Raw genomic sequence first — 24,042 nt, forward strand, 5'->3', positions numbered from 1 at the left:
CATGATTCTGCCATTTCCCATATGCATCAGCACCATTCCGTCCGATCTAGGAACGAGCGGGGTTGCCTGCTTTGAAACCTAGATACAAGCAAACTTCAGAGTAGTCAGTTGGCGTGGATTGGGAATAAAACAGCTCGGAGAGGAGGGGGTGGGGGGAGTTAGCATATGAGATGTGGGCTAGATCGCAGTGCTGGGTCCTAGCGTCTCCCTTTCCAATAGTATCAATATCCCATCTTAGGTAAAATAAAAATCGATTTAAAGAGTATACCTTTGTTAACCGCACAATAGTAGACTGGAACAGCTTACCTGCGGCAATCTTTCAGGGTGGTCCTCTTAAAATCAATACATTTAAGGAAAGGTTGAGAAGATTAGACTGAAAATGTAATTGGAGGTGCAGTGTAATTATTTAAGTTGTGTCATGTAACTAATTGAGTTGATATATAATTAATTAAGTTGATATGTAATTAAGATGATATGTAATTTAGTTGATATGTAAATAAATTAAGGTGATATGTAATTAATTAAGATGATATGTAATTAAGTTGGTATGTAATTAATTAAGGTGGTATGTAATTATTTAAATTGGTAATAGTTGGGTGAAATAGAAGTACTTATAAGTTAGATTTACTTTTGCTTATCATAGGCGTTATTATAGAATAGTTTTTATTTATAGTCCTAGGTTTATTGCATTTACTATTTAAAGATTTACGTGTATTTTATTTCATTTCATTTACGTTTATTTATTTTATTTGATTTACGTTTATTTATTTTATTTCATGTAATTGTAATTACTGTATTGTATATTATATATCACTGCCACCGGGTGTATACCCAATTGTAGTGTTAATAAATACATACACATACATACATTTAATCAGAGAATAGGCAGACAAAACAAGAAGACAAAGGAAGAAAAATAAGATAATATTAATGCGACCAACGAATAATAAAGTTTCGCATTTAGAACACACAATCTTGACGATCATATTGCCTCTTGAATTTTAACTTCTCCATATATGGTTTTGACTAACAAGAACATTACGTCTTCTGTCAACAGAATGTTATTTTACAACGATCCGCTCTGAAATGTGAAAAATTCTACATACAGCGTGGAATTAATTGTCCTTGTAGAATGTAGGAGGATGACAGGCAATGATGTCTTTATTTTCAATAAGGCGAGAAAACGTTTGGCAATTTTGCTTCAAAAATATTCATTTAATAGCAGAATTATTTCTTTTTGCCGGGAATCTTCGGCCTACGACCCCTGACTTTATTTCTCTTCTCTTAGATTATGGAAGTATTTTCATCATCCTTCAATGAACATGCTTCCCGACATAGCTTGAAGCCACCGATTCAAGGACAAACAGCAGGACATTCAAACATTATATCAGAATATGCTATAATATACCAGAATATGGAAATACTATACTTGCCTGGGTCGGAAATAGATGCTAATTTAGAGTCTTTATCCGCTTCTTTGATTGCAGGTGGTGGTGGAGATATGGTGACCTCTGTGACGTCATCCTTTGCAACATCTGAGTCCCCGTGAGCCATATTAGTATCTGAAAACATGAACCATATTGAGGTAAGTTACGATCAATTCAAACGAGGCAAACTTTTCGTAAAGAAAGTTTTACATTATTTATTTATCCTTGTATTACTATTTGTTCTGTTATTCGATTATTTGCTTGGGTATGCATTAGAGAAACTATGACAACCTTGGCCGCATATGGCCAACGACGCGTGTAGCAATTTCGAAAGACATCTGTTGCTTACGATCTCAAACAGAGGGTTAGTATGACAACTAATCTAAGTTAAAGTTTCAAAAAATTTTATTCACTTTCTTATAAGGATCTGAAGGCCAACGTGATCGGACTTCATGTGCAATTATAAACAGTGTGTTGTAGATTTAGAAGCTTAAAATCTACCCAGTTCCTCCTCCCAGATTTAAACTTACAATATTTGGAAGTGATAAACGTTTGCTTAAAATTCTTCCGATTCTTAAAAATATAAGATATTATATAATATATAAATTATTTAAATAAAATAACCTTTTCCATTCTTTTGGAACTATCATTAAAACTGTTATAATCTTTTATATAATGATTCAAAAGCAAAATAAACGAGACACTGCCTACTTTTTCACACACTTATGCAGTATATCTACCTATTAAAGGAACATCATTTTCATTTCAGAGTTTAGATCTCTAGGCCTCTTTGAGACAATATTTTGTTACTAGTTGATCTATGGATCAACAATAATCATTTTACGTAAAACTGAGTATTCATTAATCCATAGTTCTCTACCTAAAGCAGCTCCTTCACTGCAAACCCAACATAATGGCTGGCATAACAAATGGTAAAAGGAGACTGATGAGTAGAGCCCGGATGTTTAGGCATTATAACAGTTAAAATAAGCAGGCAAAAAAGGCAATAAAACGTAAAGAAAAAGCATAATAATCTCTGAAAAAGGCATTATACATTTTAAAAAGGCATAATATATTTTAGCAAAAAATTTAAATTTTATCAACATAACTCACACATTTACTTCGTAGCTAGCAAACAATTGAAAATGCTACGTTACAACTTCTATGAGAACGAGCTTAATATTTAAAATTATAAAGCTGATTGTTTGTATCGTGAAGACATGACAATATTATATTTGTAACTGTGGATTGTCGATCATTATTCATATTACACGAATAGTATTAAAGCACGATTATTAGCAGATTAAGTACCGAAATAAATTACTTTTATTTACTACTGTTAGTAAAGTTATTCATTGTTTCAAATATTTAAATTTCATACGCATTACATTACAATTAATTAGAAAATTGCAAATAAACAAGAAATATTGATTTAAAATAACTATTACACTTTTACTACGTCATACTACTTTTGACCAATAAAACGGTACGAAAGGACGTATTTCAACCAATCATGGATGCTTATCGCACAATTTTATCGCGTCACTAGCATTTGTTTAATTTTATCGCGTCCCTAGCATTTGTTTCTTTGTTTGCCAACATTTCAAACTGCACTGGTCTGGACGTCAAAAAACAGAAAATTACAAACCACTCCAGTCGATGCACAGCAGTTTCAAATATGACTCGCATTGGCATTCAATAACAAGAATTAATAAGGATCACTGGTCATAGCTGATCTTCCCTGAAACCCTATTTACAAATAAATGAAGAGCACCGTTCGGAAATCCTGAATAAGTTGAATACACCATGTAGGCCTACATCAACGGGTTCCACTTCTTTTACGCACACGTCCAATATAACATCAACTGAACCACCAAGCACTAAGTCATTCAAATTTGAAAATTGTACATTCAATAATTATTCCTTTTAAAATTATTCACGTTTATTTTTATGTCATCGTCGCTAATTAAAACTTTTCTAACACTTGTATATATTATTTAGGTTATGTTATAGCTTCTGCTATATGATATTATGAATAGTCACGTATCAGATATTGTTTAATATTAAGATTTATTGAAAATCATCTGTCAAGTGACGTTGATTACTGGGATTCGGATAATTGAAGTGGAATGCAACTGTTTTAATAAAAATGAAACTGGATCAACAAAGCCTTCTTGATTAGTAACACCATGGATATATATATATATATATATATATATATATATATATATATATCCATGGTAACACTGCCATCGTGATCTAGATCGAGAAGGCATTGCTAGTAATCAACGAGTTAGAAAGAGAACTCGTTGCTAGTAATCGTCTACAGAGTTCAATGAAGATTCCATAGTTGGCACAACTGATAGCAACTTGGAGCATTAAAATATATTTTATGTTCGAAGACAGCTAATCAGAACACACTACTGCCATCTAGCATGCATCTAGCGTAATATTTGTAATGTTGAGATGGTACAATAATACATTTGAAGACAGTTGTATTTTCGCAAGTCAATTAATATTTTATTGTATTGGAGTACTTCGTTACTTCTAATCTTTATATACTTTATACTTTATATACTTTCTTCTAATCGTGTAATAGTCAATTAAATCCCACTCGAGTTTTGATTTTCTCTAGATAAATCAAAACCTCTAGTGAGATTACTGTTGATAAAAAAGGCAATTTATTAGTAAGAAACACCTTAAAAAGGCAAAATAAAAATTGGTCCTATCACTTTGATTCACATTTGAATTGCTTCATAAAGAAAGGGCATCAGTCACATTTTTTTTTTTTTTTTTTTCGAAATTGAGTTAACATTGAATTTCCCATCATAAATGTTCAACACATCGTTTTATCAAGAAAGGAAGCCAGTTCAACGTTTCCTTCATTGTTATATTGTGATCGGAATGTGAGCGTTTTGTAAAGAAAGGGCATCGGTCCGGACAGCTTTTATTTCCCACAATTTAGCTAAAATGGACTGGTGCCCTTTCTTTATGAAGCAATTCATTTATATCTATGCAAAAATAATGATTTACTTCCACCCAGTAAAAAAGGGATTTTGCCAAACATCCGGACTCTACTGATGAGCTAAAACGCAATTACGCAGTGTGCCATCTATCCTAGTAAGACAACCTTTTCTATCCTAAACTTTCATAACAGTCCGTTTACCGAGATTACGAGAAAGCTTGGTTCTTTTTTAATCAATATTTTCCATGTTTAGTGCGAAAAGTTATTTACACTTTTACGGCAGAATTCAGAACTGATGGTATTATCTATAATCGGCAACAACCTGATCGTTCATCCTCCACACTAACATAGTATGTCTCGCTTACCGAGGTGTCCAAGATACAGAGTGGAAGAAAAATTCTGAATGCAGTAGTGTGGTCTGTATGTAGTTTTCAACAAGGGAACTACAAGCATTCTTACTCTTATAAACATTCTAATTGCTGAATATTTGATAATATATTACGCAATTCGGTCAATATTCAACAGTGTTCTTTAATTTTAAAATTCATAAAATGCAACAAAATACATTAAACAATCACAACACTTGTAGGAACACAAATACATGTGATTGTTTATTGTATTTTATTGTAATTTATGAATATCTATTTGGTATTTTAGTTATGTGAATAAAAATTCTGTAGTAACGATCATATGAAAGGAATGTCGACTGAGATTACTTTCTTTCCAAATAGTTTGTGAATGTTATGGCCAGTTTTTCCAAGTAATGTTTAATTTGGCTTAACAAATGTTAAATTAACAGCTGGTTTATTTTTAACGTTTTGTTATGATATTTTCCATTTTTCCAACATAATTTTGTTTAAAATAACCAACACTTAACTTTAACTGTCGTTAATACTATTCTAACTACTCAACAGCAGTTGGTAATGATTTTGCATATATAAGACAACTTCTTATTGTCTGATATTATTATTTAAATTCTGTACTATGGAGTAAGTCATGAAACATGTGTAAAATCGTAACCTATTACAGTAGCCATGATTCATACAGCACAGAGAATTGATAAATGAAAGTTGCATTGACTGCTATTGAATAATAATAATTATTATGTATGGTTACATTTTATAATGCTAAATATGAATTTCTGTTTAGAAAAATCTCAGCATTATGACCACCAGGTGACAATAATTACACGAATGTGTGTGTAGTCAACTGTACAGAAAACCCCGAGGAGAATTCCGTATCATAAAATTCTCTAATTTAGGTTCATGTATAAATTATATGTAATTTCGTCCTAAAGAAGCAATTGCTGCTGAAACATTTTATTATTTACTCACTGCGTATTTTGAAGCACTATTGACATCGGCTATAGTTGAAGAGCTAGTAACATAGAATCTAGAGTTAATAGTAGCTAGTGAATTGAAACAAGTGGCCTATTTCAACTAGGTAACATACAACTGGGTTTTATTTTAAGACATGAAATTATAACTACATACCGGTACCTAAGAAATATTTGTAAATTAATACATAATGTGCATTCAAACATAACAAAACTTAATTGGTATATTAACTTTCATTTATTAGAATTATATTATAGCTAGCGATAAGATATGTTTGCACTGGCTTTAAAACAGAAGCGAAAGAGCTGGATTCTTGGAATTTATAATCGTTTTCTTTCCGATGGAAATTTAATTTTCCAGCAGGATAATCACCCCGCGCACACCGCCATAAACGTTCAAAGACGGTTCACGGAAAAGCATGAAAAAGAGGATTGACAAATATCGAGACATCCCACCTCAAAATCCAGATCAGTTTTGGGATCAAGTTCTGGTTACCTGGGAAGATTTCGCTAAGGACCAGAACTATTTCCGCGATCTGGTGGACTCAATGCCCCGAAAATTCCAGGCAGTGATAGACGCCGATGGCATGTGGACAATGTATTAGATCCACATGTGTATTTCTTTTATTTTTCTTTAATTTGTTTGTTTATCTTTGTTTTATTTCGGGAAGAAAATTGATCTCCCAAGAGTTTTTTTAAATTCTCCTAGTGGAGCCAGAGTTGCGAAATAATAAGTTCCACTACACAAAATTATAAAAATGAAGAAAGGTAACATGTATAAAAATTAGTTACGTTAAAAAAAAAAAGTTATCGCCGAGAACCGAACACGGGCCCCTGAGACAGCAAGCTAACACGCTACTGACTACTACATCTGGGTACCCTGACATAACCAGCGCGACGAGGCACATATACTGCTAGTAGCTGCTAGGCTTGAACTCTACGGACACAGCTCACATACAAACGTAATCGTGTAAATATTTCAATGTTCAGTACTAGTTAATGTTTCATTTGGACTGATTTACTGAAGCTTGGTGAAACCGTCCCTTACTCTAAACATTCCTCAAAGAGAAACATAACATGTTACTTTCACAACTTTTGTCTGAACAGCTGTGGTGTTATCCGCCATGTTTAACTGTTTGTTAAATGAGTTAACGGCATGAATTTCTACATTTAAAGTTAACAAACGGTTAAGAATCTGTTAAGCCAAACTGGTGTTGAACAAATGGAAAAACTGTATTTAACAAACTGTTGAAGGTTTAACAGTCGTTAAGTCTTCTAACAATACTTGGACAAACCGGCCATTAGACTGATGTAAATATATCTAACTAATAGCAAATGTACAAAATAGGTAAATATATTTCATCTGAACGTGAATATGAATACTTTTTTATAATTAACTTTGAAGTCTTTTGATATAGATACTCCTAAAGAAGTGTTATAATATGGTGTGTTACCTCAAATATAATTATCCGAGGAATATGCGATATAACTTTTAACGAGGAAAACAAGAAGCCAAAATTATTTATAAAAATACAAGCGATCAGCGGTAAGGTTAGAGCACAAAAGAACATGGAATTAATTCATCAAAAGAAATCTGGGATTCATTTACACATTCATTAAATTCGAAATATATAATTTCTAACTTTGGATTGCGTGTATGAACATTAAAACATTCATATGATGCATCGCTTGTCGGAGAGAGATTTAACTTCAATTTAAGCATGAAAATCACAATATACTTCAATTGCCAATCATTGTAGAGTGATTATTAGCATTTCTGATCGCGGAAAGAGCTGGCTTGGGTTCAAATCCTGGTTGAGACAAGTTACCTGGTTGAGTTTCATCCAGGAGTTTTCCTCTCAACTCATTAAGAGCAAGTGTTAGATAACTTTCGGCGCTGGGTCCTGACTCATTTCGCTGGCATTATTATCTTTATCTCACACAGACGCTAGATAACCATCGCAGTTGATAAAGCGTCGTAAAATAAACCAATTAAATATGCCTACTCTAATCACTGCATTAGCACAACGAAATACGAAATGAAGTCATGTCTACTAGAATTCAAGCTTTCGTGGTTATGAAATAAGTAAAAACTTTAGGTAGTTGCAAAGTGTCGGAAGGATACACGATTTAGAATTTGGGAGCAGATTGGTGGTTAGGCCTATATCTCAAGGGAATGGTACGCTCATTCATAAAGCAAATACATTAAAATATGAGTTATACGTAACTGCAACTCTTTTCAGACGTTTGGAACATGTCCCGTGAGGAAGAAGATAAGCCTACTAGCATGTAAAAATGAAACAAGCTGGCTCTGTATTCGCCTGGGTTGTTTGCTGCCTTATCGGTACGAATCCCGTGGCCTTGAGGTCACTGATGTAAAGAGACAATGGTCCTCATTTTCCCTTGGCTTATATGTTACCCTATCGCTAAGATGATCTTGAGGATTGTGGGAAATTATTAAAAAGTGCATCAAAGTCATAAGACGAATCATGTGGAGTTAAAATGAAACTTCATTAGATATAATTCGAACTCTATTTAAGAAAATACTACTTAAAAAACCGAATTACGTACAATTCAGAATTAGTTTGTACACTGTCCCCCATAGAATCACTACCAAAAACAAATATAAATATCTCGTCAATTAGTGAATTTAGAAATATGTTTCTCATCTTGTCTTATGTAGAAACTCTCCAAGTTTGGTAACATTGAAAATTATCACTCTAGTGCGCATGCGCGGGGTATGACAACCCATTGAGTTAAAATGGCGGAATTCACGGTACAGCAGAAAGTGAAATGTTATTGGTTAGCCGAATTGAAGTTTCCAATTGCAGTGCAAAAACATTTAGGAAGGAATATGGTGCAAATGCTCCAGAGAATCATGCCATTCTGAAATGGTATAATCAGCTGTTGGAAACAGGCTCTGTGTTAAGGAAGAAGGGAAGCGGCAAAAAAGCAGTGTCCGCAGCTAAAGCTGAAGATGTTAGGGAAGCATTTCAGCGCAGCCCAAAGAAATCAATTCGACGGGCCAGTTCAGAGCTGGGTATTCCGAAATCGACTGTTCACAACATTGTCCATAAGAGATTGCGGCTTAGAGCAAACAAAATCCAACTTGTGCAAAAAGTTGCGGCTTGTGCTTCCGTCACACCTGTAATGCTGCAAAACACATGAAGGGAGATAGAGAGGCGCACATGTGGAGATCTATTGAAACTTGGCAAGTTTTTCTAACATAAAATCTAAGTCCGGTTATTCTGTCACTATTAGTTTAGGAGATATTCAGGCTTCTTTGTGTAGTGATTCTACGGGACACAATGTATATAATTAAATGTAATTTTGCCAGGACCAGAACTAGTACATATAACTCAGTTTCTACTAATAAGAAATCTGCATGAGTTTATATATTATTGATCGTCGATACTAATCACGACCAATTTTAAACTGAACTAATTTATTTGTAGGTGTACAGAGTGAAAGGGGTATAAATGCATTAATTTTAAGAACAGAATCTTTAGGTTGTAAGTAACCAAAAAGTCAAATGTGATTTTGGTATTTGAATAACGGTTTAGCTGAAAAAAAAAAAAATTGTGTCTGAAGTTTGAACCCCTTTTATGGAAAAACTATTGGGTACCAACACGTATGAGTGGCAAGATATCAATGCGAAGAACAAGCCGAAAAAAAAAAATATTCCTTTGTCATTTCTTCGAAGAACGCTTCATTTTGTGTAATAACGTACAAAATTAACTGATTAAAAACGCATCTACAGTGTGACGGAAATTTAATCAGTTCATTTTGTACGTTATTATTAGAGTCCTGCGTTTGGTTACTTTGAGTGCAAGTTAGATGCACATGGATCATATTAACTTCGCTTGCAAACAAGGGCTCCGACTCGTCTGCCCGCTCCGTTTACCGTGTTTACATATGTTTATATGTATAGAGCAGTGTAGGCACTAAAGCATGAGAATGCTACTCACGTACAAAATATACTGTCATGTGTATTTATTAACAAACAAAATATTTATTTAAAGCCATCTTATGGACAACAGAAGATTATTCTGACAATAAGTAAAACGCATATAGATTCTAGATAGGCCTACGTTTTTGTTTCACAATAGTAAAAACCAATGCTCATTATTTTTCGCTTATTACAGAGTTTTGAATATTTAAATTGTACTTTTAAAATAAATATATAAATTTTATCAAAGCGGAATGAGTTTAGAAGTAGGTTATTTTACGACGATTTATCAATATCTTAGGTTATTTAGCGTCTGAATAATATGAAGGTGATAATGCCGGTGAAATGATCCGGGATCCAGCACCGAAAGTTACCCAGCATTTGCTCATATTGGGTTGAGGGAAAACCCATGGAAAAAAATCTCAACCGAAAGTCGAACCCGGGCCACCTGGTTTCGCGGTCATATGCGCTAACGTTACTCCATAGGTGTGGACGAGTTTATAAGTAAATAATATGACAATCTATTGAAAGGATTGAAATTTGAAAATTAAAAATTAAAAATGAGTTAGTATTGAATATATACATATATACATACACACATATCGACTCTGATATTTCAACTTCTGTTCATTTACATATGTTTGTAGGTTGTTTTTGTCTCCACGTATTACAGTCTCTAATGCCAGATTACAGAAATTAATTATGAATATGCCTACTTGTTTTACACGTGAACGTTGTAACTGGAAACATGCAAATTCGCTGTACACATTTTTAAAGAATGATACTTGGAAAGCTTACAGAGTGAAAGAGAAGGGAAGGCACAAAGCTTACACGCGTATCTATCAATTGGCAGTGTCACAGTGATTGGCATTCGATACATTGGAAGTTACTACGTGCGCAATGACTATTTATTTGAGGAGAAAGTAACTGTTCTTTAGTTTTAATTTAATATAACTTAAATGTTCCTATTCAAACACAAAGATACTTTTTATAGGCAGAGAGAGAACCGTTTCCTTGGGGGAGGGGAGGGGGGGCAAAGCAAAACCATAGAATCCCGATATAACGAGATTATGGGGGACATCATTTATCTCCTCCCCCCGTTGTAGCTTGGCCTTGGTACATTATATCGGAATATGACAATTTAATAAAGATACTGTAATAGAATAAAATTTTAACAAAATATACAGACAATTTTACTTTCCCCCCCCCCTCTTGTACGGAGGAGGGACCCGAAGGCTTGCACTGCTGCCTGGGGCTTATTGTGCTTACCACTCCTATTCTGTGAATGATTGGGTTACCGAATGGCTGCGCTCTTGTACAAGTACAGCACGCTGCACTGTGAACTTAACTCGGGCTATTGTAAGGATGATATGTGAATTAATGATGGCGAAATGAGTCTCAGGTCCAACACCGAAAATTACCCAACAATTCTACTGCAAAACCCAACCAGGATTTGAACTTGGTATCGCTCGTTTCATGGCTAGACGTGCTAACCATTACTTCACAGCGGTGGACGAATTTTATATTTACTTTATCTGTTTATCTAAAAAAGCAAGATATCACATGAAATGTAAATTCTAATTATAATTTTAATTAATCTCGTCTTTAAGTTTACACATTATACCGGGATCACTTTTCTTTCTTCTGCATTGTTGTGCAGTATGTTGTTCATATTTCTTCAAGTGGTTGCTTTAACACCTGCAAAGTTCTAACACGTCAGTACAGGCTGTTACAAAATATATTGTAGTGATTTTTTTATTTTATTTTAGTAGGTTATTTTACGACGCTTTATCAACATCCAGGTTATTTAGCGTCTGAATGAGATGAAGGTGACAATGCCGGTGAAACGAGTCCGGGGTCCAGCACCGATAGTACCCAGCATTTGCTCTTAATGGGTTGAGGGAAAACCCCGGAAAAACCTCAACCAGGTAATTTACCCCGACCGCGAATCGAACCCGGGCCACCTGGTTTCGAGGCCAGACGCGCTAACCGTTACTCCACAGGTGTGGACCATTATAGTGATTCCATTCCACAAATGAGGTATAGGAATTCTTATACATTCAGAAATTTAAAATAAATATTATAGTCCAGGCACATGGTCTGAAGATATTAATTCATCAATTTAAGAACAGAAATTTAATCATAAACAAAAGCAAGAAAAATCTTTTGAATTCAATATTTTCCGACGTTAATAGGGGGGGGGCAGAGGAAGAGTTCGACCGAGTTTGGTGGGGCAGCAATGCTACCCCATAACTCCGCCTATGATGCTGTAAATGCTTACAATCCGTTACCACAAACCACGTAACGAGTAGATATTCAATTCTCTTCAAATCACACTCGACGTAAAGTTGAGATTCTTCAGTACATTCCTAATTTTTGTGGAAAACTTAAAACTTTGATTCGAAATTCTACTATTCCTGAACTTGTGAACTTCTGAGTGCAGTCGAGTCAGTTGGGTCGAGACTGAGTGTAGTCGAGTCGAGAAATGTAGCCAAGACGAGACGATGTTTGATTTGGTTATGTGGAGTGAGGTTAATTCAAAATGTTAGCGAAGGTTGGATGACAACAGACATATCTACAGTTATAGAATGGACGGCATCCCTTTTTAACATCAGTCCTTTTACCACAAACTTCGTTTTTCTAGGTTATCAGTGTTATCACAGTAAATTACGAAACAAAGTTAACATATGCCCTATGCACGTTATTCTAGTTACCAAAATCTTATCCTGCTCACGGTCTTTCTAGTTCTAAAGTTCAGATTTTCCCCCAAATTTTAAGACATATATCACAAGAGTTATTGGAATCTTAAAACATGATTATGCCGTTACTGTGCACTTTTGTTTTCTCAATAACAAGTGCTACCATCGCTGGTGACGTTAGTGACCTTCATGCACCTAGGCTTGCTGGCTCTAGATGCTAGATAGTCTCCTGGGGTATGCATGTCCTCTCATCAGTCATTACTACCACCATTTGGTTCAGGGTGTCCAAGTTGCGACGTCAGACATTTTGGTGGAACATATCCGAGGTACTTGTTGGAATTAAGATCTGGGCTGCGTGCTGGCCAGTTCAGAGTTCGTATTCTGACGAAAATATTCACTCTGAGAGCGGCATTAGAGTGGGCTTTTATTATAATAGGTGAAATTTTCACAGATTAGGGAAACGCTGTATATTTAAAGCAACGAAAACAAGCCTCGTTCGGCCTTGCGTAAATAATACCCCACATCATAACGGAGTTAACTCCAAACGACGTCCTCTCGGCGTCCTTTCCACAGGCCTTCTCTACAATTTTTTTCTACAATTCTTTTTGGCCGAAAGAAAAATAAGTTTTCCAGGAAGAGCATCGTAAAGCGCAGGTCCACAATCCATTTCCGAATGTCGCAGAAACTGTAATAGCTCTGCTCGGCGCTGGCAGTGAACTGTGAAACAATTGCAGATTTTCTTGAAGCCATAATTGCCTTTATAGAAGTCTTCCTAACAGTGACGTTTCTTATTGACCCCAGAAAAATCTGGCCTAGATTGGGATCATGTAGCAAGACGTGAAGAACCAAAGTGTCATTTCTGACGGATCTGCATCGCCGACAGCCTCATTTCGGTCTTCTCTGGTACATACAAAGTTCGCGGCATCTTTGTACGGCATGTTGGGCTTCCAAACGACGTATTAGCCGCAAAACGATATGTTTATTTTGTCTAAACTTAAGCAATTGCCCTAACAATGCTTTCTCCGCAAGGAGGTTTCTTGTGAAATATGAAAGAGAAATTGTAATAAAATATTTACTTGTTATAGATACGGTGTCACATGTTGACAGTCCATCACTAACTACCGTTTCATTGTTGGTTACATTTCTGTCCGATGCAATAAAACAAGCACACGGCTTAGCGTTTAGTGTGGAGAATGGTTCGGCGGATAGTGTAGAATTTTGTATGAACTCTTAATCTAATTTACAAAAATGTTGCATATAATTATGTTTTGTACTCATAAAACTGCATTACTGTAATATTGTTCTCTATTCATATATTTGTTATCAATTCTGATTCGGGTTTTGCAAAATAATATTAACGTAAATAAATCAAAACATGAATAGGACCGAAAATGCTCTCTTCTCTTCAGTACACTGGTCAACAAAATTTAACCTTTAGTCTGTTAAAAGAGAAAGAATGTTTGATTCTTGTAGTTTTTTTCGCCTGATTTCGAATCTGTTATCACCCAAGGATTTTGAGTAATTGTGACTTTCAAAAATATAATTAGAGTATTTCTATTACTTTAAGATCTATTATAATTAAACATTTTGTCTATTAAAAAAAAAAAGATCATGTTTTTATCTTGTAAATTTTTCGCAGTGACTTCAAATTCGTTCATACAATTAGCTTAACTTATTTTATAATCCAAAATTTTTGTTAAGTTTTAGACATTTACTTACTGGCTTTTAAGGAACCCGGAGGTTCACTGCCGCCCTCACATAAGCTCGCCATTGGTCCCTATCCTGAGCAAGATTAATCCAGTCTTTATCATCATATCCCACCTCCCTCAAATCCATTTTAATATTATCTTCCCATCTACGTCTAGGCCTTCCCAAAGGTCTTCTTCCCTTTGGCATCCCAACTAACACACTATATGCATTTCTGGATTCGCCCATACGTGGTATATGCCCTGCCCATCTCAAACGTCTGGATTTAATGTTCCTAATTATGTCAGGTAAAGAATACAATGCGTGCAATTCTGTGTTGTGTAACTTTCTCTATTCTCCTGTAACTTCATCCCTCTTAGCCCCAAATATTTTTCTAAGCACCTTATTTTCAAACACCCTTAACCTAAGTTCCTCTCTCAAAGTGAGAGTTCAAGTTTCATAACCATAAAGAACAACCGGTAATTTAACTGTTTTATAAGTTCTAACTTTCAGATTTTTTTACAGCAAACTGGATGATAAAAGCTTCTCAACCGAATAAAAACAGGGATTTCCCATATTTATTCTGTGTTTAATTTCCTCCCGAGTATCATTTATATTTGTTACTGTTGCTCCCAGGTATTTGAATTTTTCCACCTCTTCAAAGGATAGATTTATAATTTTTATATTTTCATTTCGTACAATATTCCGGTCACGAGACATAATCATATACTTTGTCTTTTGGGGATTTACTTCCAAATCTATCTTTTTACTTGCTTCAAGTAAAATTCCCGTATTTTCCCTAATAGTTTGTGGATTTTCTCCTAAGATATTCACGTCATCCGCATAGACAAGCAGCTGATTTAACCCATTCAATTCCAAACCCTCTCTGTTATCCTGGACTTTCCTAATACCATACTCTAGAGCAAAGTTAAAAAGTAAAGGTGATAGTGCATCTCCTTGCTTTAGCCCACAGTGACAGAAACTGACCTATACGGACTCTGCTGTACGTTTCACTGAGACACATTTTAATTAATCGAACTAGTTTCTTGGGAATACCAAATTCAATAAGAATATCATATAAAAATTATCTCTTAACCGAGTCATATGTATTTTTGAAATCCATGAATAACTAATGCACTGTACCTTTATACTCCCATTTTTTCTTCATTATCTGTCGAATATAAAATATCTGGAACAACTGGATAATACCCACGGCAGAGCAATATCGATAGTCGACGTTACTCGCTGGCCACTAGTCACCGGGCCGTACCGAGCCGTGCCAAACAAAACACAATCGAAATGGTGGTAGTAAAATTCGCGACTATATTCTTAAATAATTCACTGCATTATTCAAGTGCAAGGTTTTATGTAGTACAACGGCGGTGTTTTGAACGCAGTGAAAGAAATGCAGATGTAGTAAGATCTTAAAGTAGGCTGTCACAAGGAAATGAACATGAAAAAGGCGTGTTTGACGGAATATCATTCAAATGACGGAAAGTAAATTTGCGGTTAATGTTCGCCAAAGCGTTAAGTACGTAATTATGACCGCGTTGCCGTTTTATTTCTGGCCTAGAGAAAAATACCTAGCCTTTTACGAAAAAAAAAAAAAAAAAAAAAAAAAAAAATTAGGTTCCATGAAATTATTCACCGCTTTCATTATAGGCCTATTATTGTTTATCAATATTACGAAACAATAGCTGTCATAAAGGCCATGACCGACTAAATAAGTTTCAAACAATTATAAAATAAGATAATTTGGTCCGTTTTTTGATGCAAAGATAATTCGTTTGGCTTGTTTCTTAAATGAAATTACGAAATGGCGTTCATGTGCTTAACATTTAATAAAAAAAAAATATATATATATATAGCAAAACTGTTTTGTCTCGAGACTCTCATCTAAGTCACGTAATAAGTCACGTAATCTACTTGCAATATATTTGCGCAAATATACCATGTAGCTAACAGTGGCGCTATCTCTCAGTAATGTTCAGAACGAATGAGGCAGAGAAAGAAAAGAAACAAATTTCTCCCTCCAATGACGCCACACACCAACGTCGTGTTCTTATGTTGGCGAGATTGTGTATTTAGTTAAATTTGGTGCTAAACGTAACGGCACGGTTCAAAGATACCGTGGGAATTCCCCAGTATAGCGAAATATCTGATCAATAGTTGATCTGTTACGCCTAAAACATTTTAGACATTTAATTAAATTATTTCTATTACGCAAATAAAATCTATGCTGATTAAACTTTCTATCTACTAAAATAGACGAATAATTCATGATTCCTTCTCACACTTTTTCATGCTTAATTCAAATCTATTTACCAAATATTACGCAGTGTAGGGTTTTTAAGTTATCGAGTGGGTTATTTCGGGCCTCGGCACTTTAATTTACTTAAGGCAAAGTTAACCTATGTCGTGTAGTAGGTATAGGAAGCTATGGGCCGTGAGGCACCAGTATAGCCGCTAATGTTGTCCTTCAATGATTTCAGATATATTAGTGAAGCAAAAGTAACAGACTTGAATTATTCTTAGTTTCCACTGTATCATTGGAACTGCAAAAGACATACTAGGGAGGGATCATTTTAGCTATCCGAGGCACAACAGATGTGAGGAGCACACCGCATATCCTGATGTCTTTATTTTGCATCCAAAATACCACTCATACTATTTCAACTGAAACAATAAATAGGCCAACGAGTATATCGCCTCTGTTCCTTAAAATTTAACTCACCACAGAAATGACAAATTGTTTGGATGATTTATACAATTTCGAGGCACATTTCGTCTTATAAAACACACGGTATATACAATTAATACTATATTACACAAAAATTAATTAGGCGTATCACTGTAGAAAACACACGTAATGAATATTAATGCGATGTACCGAAGTACTCCTCTCCACCCATCCTTCATCACACGTAATGAAGGTTGTTTCTTCTCTATACTGTGGTTGTTTCATAAAGAATAGTTTCAATACAACCACAGTCTAGTATATACAGTCACGAAGCTCAATACATAGGGAATATGCATCCATAGATAGTTGCTAATCACTAGGATCGCTACTGTCGCCTCATCATAGACAATGCAAAATAGACCGGCACAGTCTAATGTTCCTAGTACCTTCAACAACTCGAACTTCGTGATTGTATATATTAGACTGTGATACAACTCAGAACTGAAATTAGCGCAGACATGTGAGAAATTTTGTTCATTGTTGTGAATTCTGATTCACAGAAAAAAAGAGTCTAGAGTTAAAATTCAATAACTAAACCAATAGTAATTAAATAAACTTTTGCCAATAGTGTATTAAGGACATTATACGCCAATACAAATAAAAAATTAAATAGAAAAAAAGAAAAAAAATGTGTCTGACAAAGATTCCGACTCCATTTTAGGAATCTGACAGGCTACGGCGCGATAAGAGGATAAAAGTGCCCAAGAAAACAGCAGAAATCAAATTTAACAAACTAATTGACCAGTGACAACTTATGAAACTAATATCGGTAATTCTTGCTCAAACAATAACTTGGCTGAATTGTGGGTAATCAAAACATTTACGTCTCTTGCCGAAACAACAGGGAACGAAGACTACTTCCCTGCACTACGTTAACTTATGTAAGCTACAACTGATGGTTCTGATGCGTGTTCCGTGAGGTGACTGAGGTGTTTCGTGGAATAACAACTTAAAGTACGTTACGTCGTTTTTCCGTTTCTAGGATATTGAACCCTAATAGCTAAGCCTAGGATTTTTAGGTTTCAAAAAACTAAAAATTAGACGTTTTGAAGCCACGTTTTAGGACTTTTTAGGATTTTAAATAGTATATTTAGGAAAACAAAGTTTTTATGAAAAAAAAAAGCAACACACAATAAAATTAATATATTGCAATACTGTTAGACTTCCATGAAAATATCTGTTATTTTAATATTAAATCTGAAAAGTAACCTGATGATTCAAGTGGTGATGATGGAATGCTTTATGAAACTATTTACTAATGTAAGTTACATATTAACAGTTTATTATGTTTACAACACTGTATCTCTATTAAATTACTACACCCGCAAACCACTCTATTAATTACTGCTCCTAACATGAGACTTTACATTAAATATTTTGACAGATTTCCAGGAGTAAAACCTCCTCATATAAATCCTTAAGAAGTGATTTACTACGAGAGTGGATTGCTATTCTTACATTATAATCCAATTTGCTCAATTGAAGGGATCATGTCTAATAAAAATCCTTTTAATTGTTTTAATTAATAATGTTGTATGGATAATAATGAACTGTCAGTTAAAGTTTTATTCCTTATCAAACATTTGCCCCACCTAGTAGTTTAAGAGAATCAGCGACAGACAGACAGAATGCCCAAAACCAATTTTGGACATGATGTTGAAAAACTATTTTCGAGAAAATTTTGAAATGGATTATTTGCAGCAGTACAGTATAATGAGAATGTGAAGATCATCCATCGCTTCTGTCGATGCTTTGCGACGACGCATAGTGTGCAATTTTCCAAATCTAGGTGGACAAAAATAAAATTTCAACTTGTTAAGTTGAGCATAGGTGAATATGAATTCATGTTCTTTAACATTTGGAGAATGTTGTGAGAAATAGCTTTTACTGTTTTATCAGCAGCAAGCTATATTTAGAAGAGTATGAACAACGAGTTATTTCTAACACTTCAGTCGTAGACAGAGAGGCTTACTATGTGGTCTGCGCACCTCGCAGTCATAGAAACCGCTCACTATCTCTCGTGTAGTCCGGATTTGTGTGAGGCGGGCCTCGCACCTCGCACGTCGCATGCGTCAGTTCAGGAATACCAAGGCTATAGTAGCTTGTGCTCCCATAATGTTGACGAGTAGAATGAGAATCCAATGACAGTTTAGTTGGCTGTCGATCCTATTGCTTCATTTTCACTACGTTTTATCAATAGGAGCAGTAATTGCTACTACAGCAAGATGATACTAGGGCCAACGTCCCTTAGATTATTCAGTTTAACAATACGCTGACAGCGTCTTCAACAGTTGTTCTCTAATGATTTGAAAGTGTAATTAACAGGGAACGGATTTATATGGACTAAAAATATATGAAATATGTAAATATATATGTAGTTATTTTTACCAAAATATGGAATTAAATATGGATTTTTACCAAAATATGGAATTAAATATGGACTTAAAATTATAAAAAAATGACTATGTACGTTAAATATTGGTACATTTTAATCAAACTAAACAAAAAATATAATGGACGTACCTTATCTTCCAATGTAGTTTCAACAAAACACAATTTTTATTGTCTGTTACCATAGCAATAGGTTACAAACATTTCTTTCAAGTGCTGAAAAGTGAATCTTCTTCTATTGTCTCTGAGGATAGATTTATACTGACTAAAAGAGCGTTCGACGTCACAAGAAGTAACTGGTACATAATTCAATTTCACAATGTCTGCTGGGGATAAGTCCAAGTTAATCTTCACTGTTGATTCACCACTCATCACAGCAACAACCTTTTGTAGTTCTTCATATCCAGGGTTTTTTGAAAGTACAGTGTCCACCTTAGCTCTTACTGCATCTGCAACTTTACCTCTACCACGATTCAGTTGTTCCACAGTACTATTTATAATTTCAAAACTTTCAGATAGTGAAAGGTGCCTATTTTGGAGACTTTTGAGCGTTTTTATGATGCATGAAAATGTATGCTGAATGTGAGCTAAGTCATTCTTCACACTTATGTCACAGGTAACTGTTTTCGCAGTATCAATTGAGACTGCATCTTCAGAGTCCAATGCAAGGAGAACATTGTTAATAGAGTCTATATGTTCGGCATAATATTCAACTGCTTCTAGCCATGTACCCCATCTAGTTAAAATTGGCTTTGGTGGCAATGGAATTTCAGGGTACATTTCTTTCAACACGTTAACTCTACTGGGAGCTTTGAGAAATACTTTTTTCACTGATGAAATCAACAAATCTACTTTAGGGAAATTGTCTCTGACCACTTCTGCCACACGATGAAATGCATGCGCCACACAAGTAAAATGAGTCAATTTAGGATATACAACAGATAATGCTTGTCCAGCTTTGACCATATAAGGGGCAGCATCGCTAATAAAGAATAACACATTATCGTACATAATACCCTTTGGCCACAGGATACCCATAGCTTTGTTGAACAGTTTAACTATAGTTTTGTTATTGCACTTTTCTAGAACATCACAATGTAAAAGAATTCGTTCAGAATATTGTTCACTTAACAAACCGATAACTACATTACCAACAAGTCTACCTTCTTTGTCGGGAGTCTCATCAATGGAAACCCAAATTGAACTATCTTTAATTTCATCTCTTATCTTCTGTATTGTCTCATCGTAGATGGATGGAGCATACGTCTTCCTAAGTGTTGACTCATCCGGGATTGTATGTTGAGTATATTTTTCAAGGAATTCCCTGAAGACCTTATTCTTTAGTTTGTAGAGAGGAATATCAGCAGAGATGAGAGAACGGCACAGGTCGATGTTAAACTCAGATCTTACATTCGATGTTGTTGGTTGTGTTAAAAACAATTGTCTCTGCTTGGAATTTAGTTGTTTGTTGGCCTGATGTTTACTAGTTGTAATGTGTTGTTGCACCAGGAACTTTTGTGTAGATGATACTGCACACTGACACAAATTACAAAATAATATTTTATTGTCAGTTGATAAACCATCTTCTTTAAATTCTGAAATGTAACTTGTTAGTTTTGATTTTAAATTGACTGAATGACGTACTTTTGGCATATTTACCGTCTTTATAGTATGATTTACAAAACTGAACCTATGTGTACTCTGACTGGCATTTAACTGTTGAGCTGCACAACTGAAGTCTGTTAAAAATTTTAAATTAAATTAATACAGTTTTGTAACTTACTTTCCCATTGTTGATAGGACTGCTAATTTTCAAATAACTCTGATGTTAAAGGGATTACTGAACATGTGTTTAAATCTCTATTGTTGAAATGTATTTTTAAAAGTTAATGGAATTTTGTTTTGTTTTATTGTTAAACCTAATATAATATGGACTGTTTTATATGAAATATGGAAAATATATGGAAATTAACGAAAATATGTACTAAACTCTAAAATATGGAAAAATATGGAAAATAAAAGTAGGATTTTTCAACCCTACACATTGTGAAACATAAAGATAATGCAAAATATAAATTATATTAGCTTTATAAGTAAATATGTATTTACATATAAATCCTTTCCCTGGTAATTAATAATCATCTGGAAAGTTTTATTGCAGTTGAGTGTAAAATATTATCTAATCTAACTTTTGTTACTATATTAAGAGAAGTAAAACATAATCATATTATCTGTGCTGTAATGAAAGTATTATTAAGAAAATTACTATTCACACGCATACACTACGGTCAAGAGAACTGTAATTAATACAAACGTTTGTTGTTGGCGAATGTCTTCTGCCAGGAAATACTTTTCAATACGTGCCCTGGATTCTAATGTTACAATGAAGTATGCATATCCCTCTAGTTTACACTTTCGGAACCAGCACTGCATAGGAATAAAATAAGGACATGATTACGTGATAAGACTCAAGATAATTTTGGAAGATAAAAACGTGTCACTGTATTACATTAATTAACATTAACATGATAGTCTAACCTAAGATGTTGATAAAGCGTCGTAAAATAACCTACTAAAAAACATGATAGTCTGCATTGAATCAGTCCCTCGAAGCCTAGTTTAATTTAAAGGATCTTTTCTGACTTTAAAATATCTATAGTTAGACCTAATTAACATACTAAACAAATTTTGCATCAAGTATTTTTACTTTCTCATCGTTCTAATCTGAAATTTAGAGTAGTTTTACAGCGTGAGAGTCCTATATGCGATTATTGTTCCAATCGAACATGTGGTCTAGGTGGCATTTGTGAATCCGATGCTGACAGGTGAGTCGTCCTACCTCAGCCCTGATAGACGAATATCCGATAAATTCAAAAGCATGAATTGTATATTAATACGGAAGATCCGTAGGTCTGCTACTCTAAAGACTTGAGCCCAGCCTATTTTTAACTACGGCAGGTGATAGGTTAGCGAAGCGGAGCGGTAGTGTGTCGGTTAAACGAAGAAAGGGAAACGGGAATACCCCTGAGAAAAATTCCTTTTACACCATAAATTCCATCATGATTAGAATGGAGATCGAAACTGGATCGCCTGAACAGCGAGCGACTATTCGGATCATTAACAGAGATCACGTTTTGAATTACTATTCTATTTTTTTGTTCTGTTGGACATTCATTAACAAATATACTCCACCGAATGTGTAGAACAGTGGTTCCCACCTTTTTTGATGACGACACACATTACTGAACGCCCACGATATCGCAACACACATTTGTTTTTATTAATAATAAAAATAGTGCTTCATTATCGTTTTTGAAAACTCGCCTATATGAAATAATGTAAAGTCTGCGCTTTGTGAATTGCACAGAGTTCATCTACACGTGATTGATAAGCCAACACGTAAATCATCTTCAAGATGCAGCAGTCTGTTCCTTCGTTTAGATTTCACTATTTTTTATGGTAGACAATGCTGATTCACACAAGTATGACGTTGAAAACGGCAGTTATAAATGTCTTTTTAGTTTATTCGGCATAATCGACTGATTTGAAAAACATTTCCGAATATAAGACACTCGGAATTTTGTTTATATTCATCTCCACGCCACGTAAAACCACACTGCAAGTTTCATCACTGTATTCACTTTTGATAAAATAGCTTAGTCGCACTACCACCCGCTCACATGTAGCCTATATACTGAAGCTGACCGATATGTTCTGACTAGAGGTGGGGAAAAAATAACGTAACAGTTATTTTGGAACCGTTCCTTGTTTGGAACTGTTCCAAAAAGTAACAGCACCTTGGAACACTATGTTCCAAAATAACAGTGTTGCTCTGAGCTAGTACGAAATACTTGCGGTTACAAATACTCGTTTCACTTCGGAACTACATTATGACAACGCCTGTTCCACAGAACGGAACATGTTTGGTACTATTCAAAGCAGTGACGCCAACTTTTGGAAAACAGTGCGTGGGCTCAAACATTTGACGAGCCTTAAGTTAAATAAATCTCACAACGTGTCACAACACGATAAATTATTGGGTGGGCTCGGCTTCCACGAGCCCATATAAGTTGGCGTCACTGTTTGGAAGCAGAATTGCGAATCCTTTCGTCGTACTGAAAAAAATGTTGGAAACTGAAGGAAAAGATAAATAGTAAAGATACGAAGATAGTCTTCAAAAAATGTACACATTATCTTGGAACTTATGTTAATTAAGTATAGGATTCTATCAAATAATATAATGCCTGTATTATAGTAACTACATTGTGAATTTTATCAAGGGAGATGAAAATATATAGGTTATGTTTTATTTCCAAATATTTTACAGTTTTAGTTTCATTACCAATTCTTGAAATTAAATTAAAATCTGTTGAAACATGACTATTATTGAAGTTCTTTTGTTTAAAAAAAAAGTACAACGGTAAATTTTCATATTTCATTACAATGAGATAATTATTCTTCATGACGGTACATTATTAATATGAATTTTAGCACGGCCGAAATGATTATAGCTTTTATTTACGCATTTTTGGAGAAATTGAACACTACTGTGACCTTCAGCGGAAGAGGAAGAATAGGTTAGGTTTTATTTACCACTGGGATCCATTTCGATTTCGTGACCAATTTACAAATAATTTAAAATTACATTACATTTCCTGCTTCGAACAAACCTGATCTACGAATTCAATTTAGCATTAGAAAAGATTTCATTTCCAGGAATTCACATCTTCGACTCATTATGACATCGTACTGCATCACATGCCATACAGGGAAGTCTGTGATCATTTAGCGTCCGTACATGTTCCTAAATACCACTGTTACGTTACGTACTAGTAGTACGTGGCTCTTC

At 34.7% G+C, this 24,042-nt stretch overlaps 1 protein-coding gene across 4 annotated transcripts in view; it reads right to left on the minus strand.

Annotated features, from left to right (window-relative positions):
• LOC138709257 (organic cation transporter protein-like) overlaps nt 1-24,042 on the minus strand; it is a 320,694-nt gene that overhangs the window by 90,414 nt on the left and 206,238 nt on the right. For all 4 annotated transcript variants that reach the window (XM_069839906.1, XM_069839908.1, XM_069839907.1 and 1 more), the window contains exon 2: nt 1,434-1,562. In XM_069839906.1, coding sequence (XP_069696007.1) covers nt 1,434-1,562 — 129 coding nt within the window. The remainder of the gene's footprint in view (nt 1-1,433; nt 1,563-24,042) is intronic.

Source organism: Periplaneta americana, chromosome 11 (assembly GCF_040183065.1).
Source record: "Periplaneta americana isolate PAMFEO1 chromosome 11, P.americana_PAMFEO1_priV1, whole genome shotgun sequence".
Lineage (NCBI taxonomy): Eukaryota > Metazoa > Arthropoda > Insecta > Blattodea > Blattidae > Periplaneta > Periplaneta americana.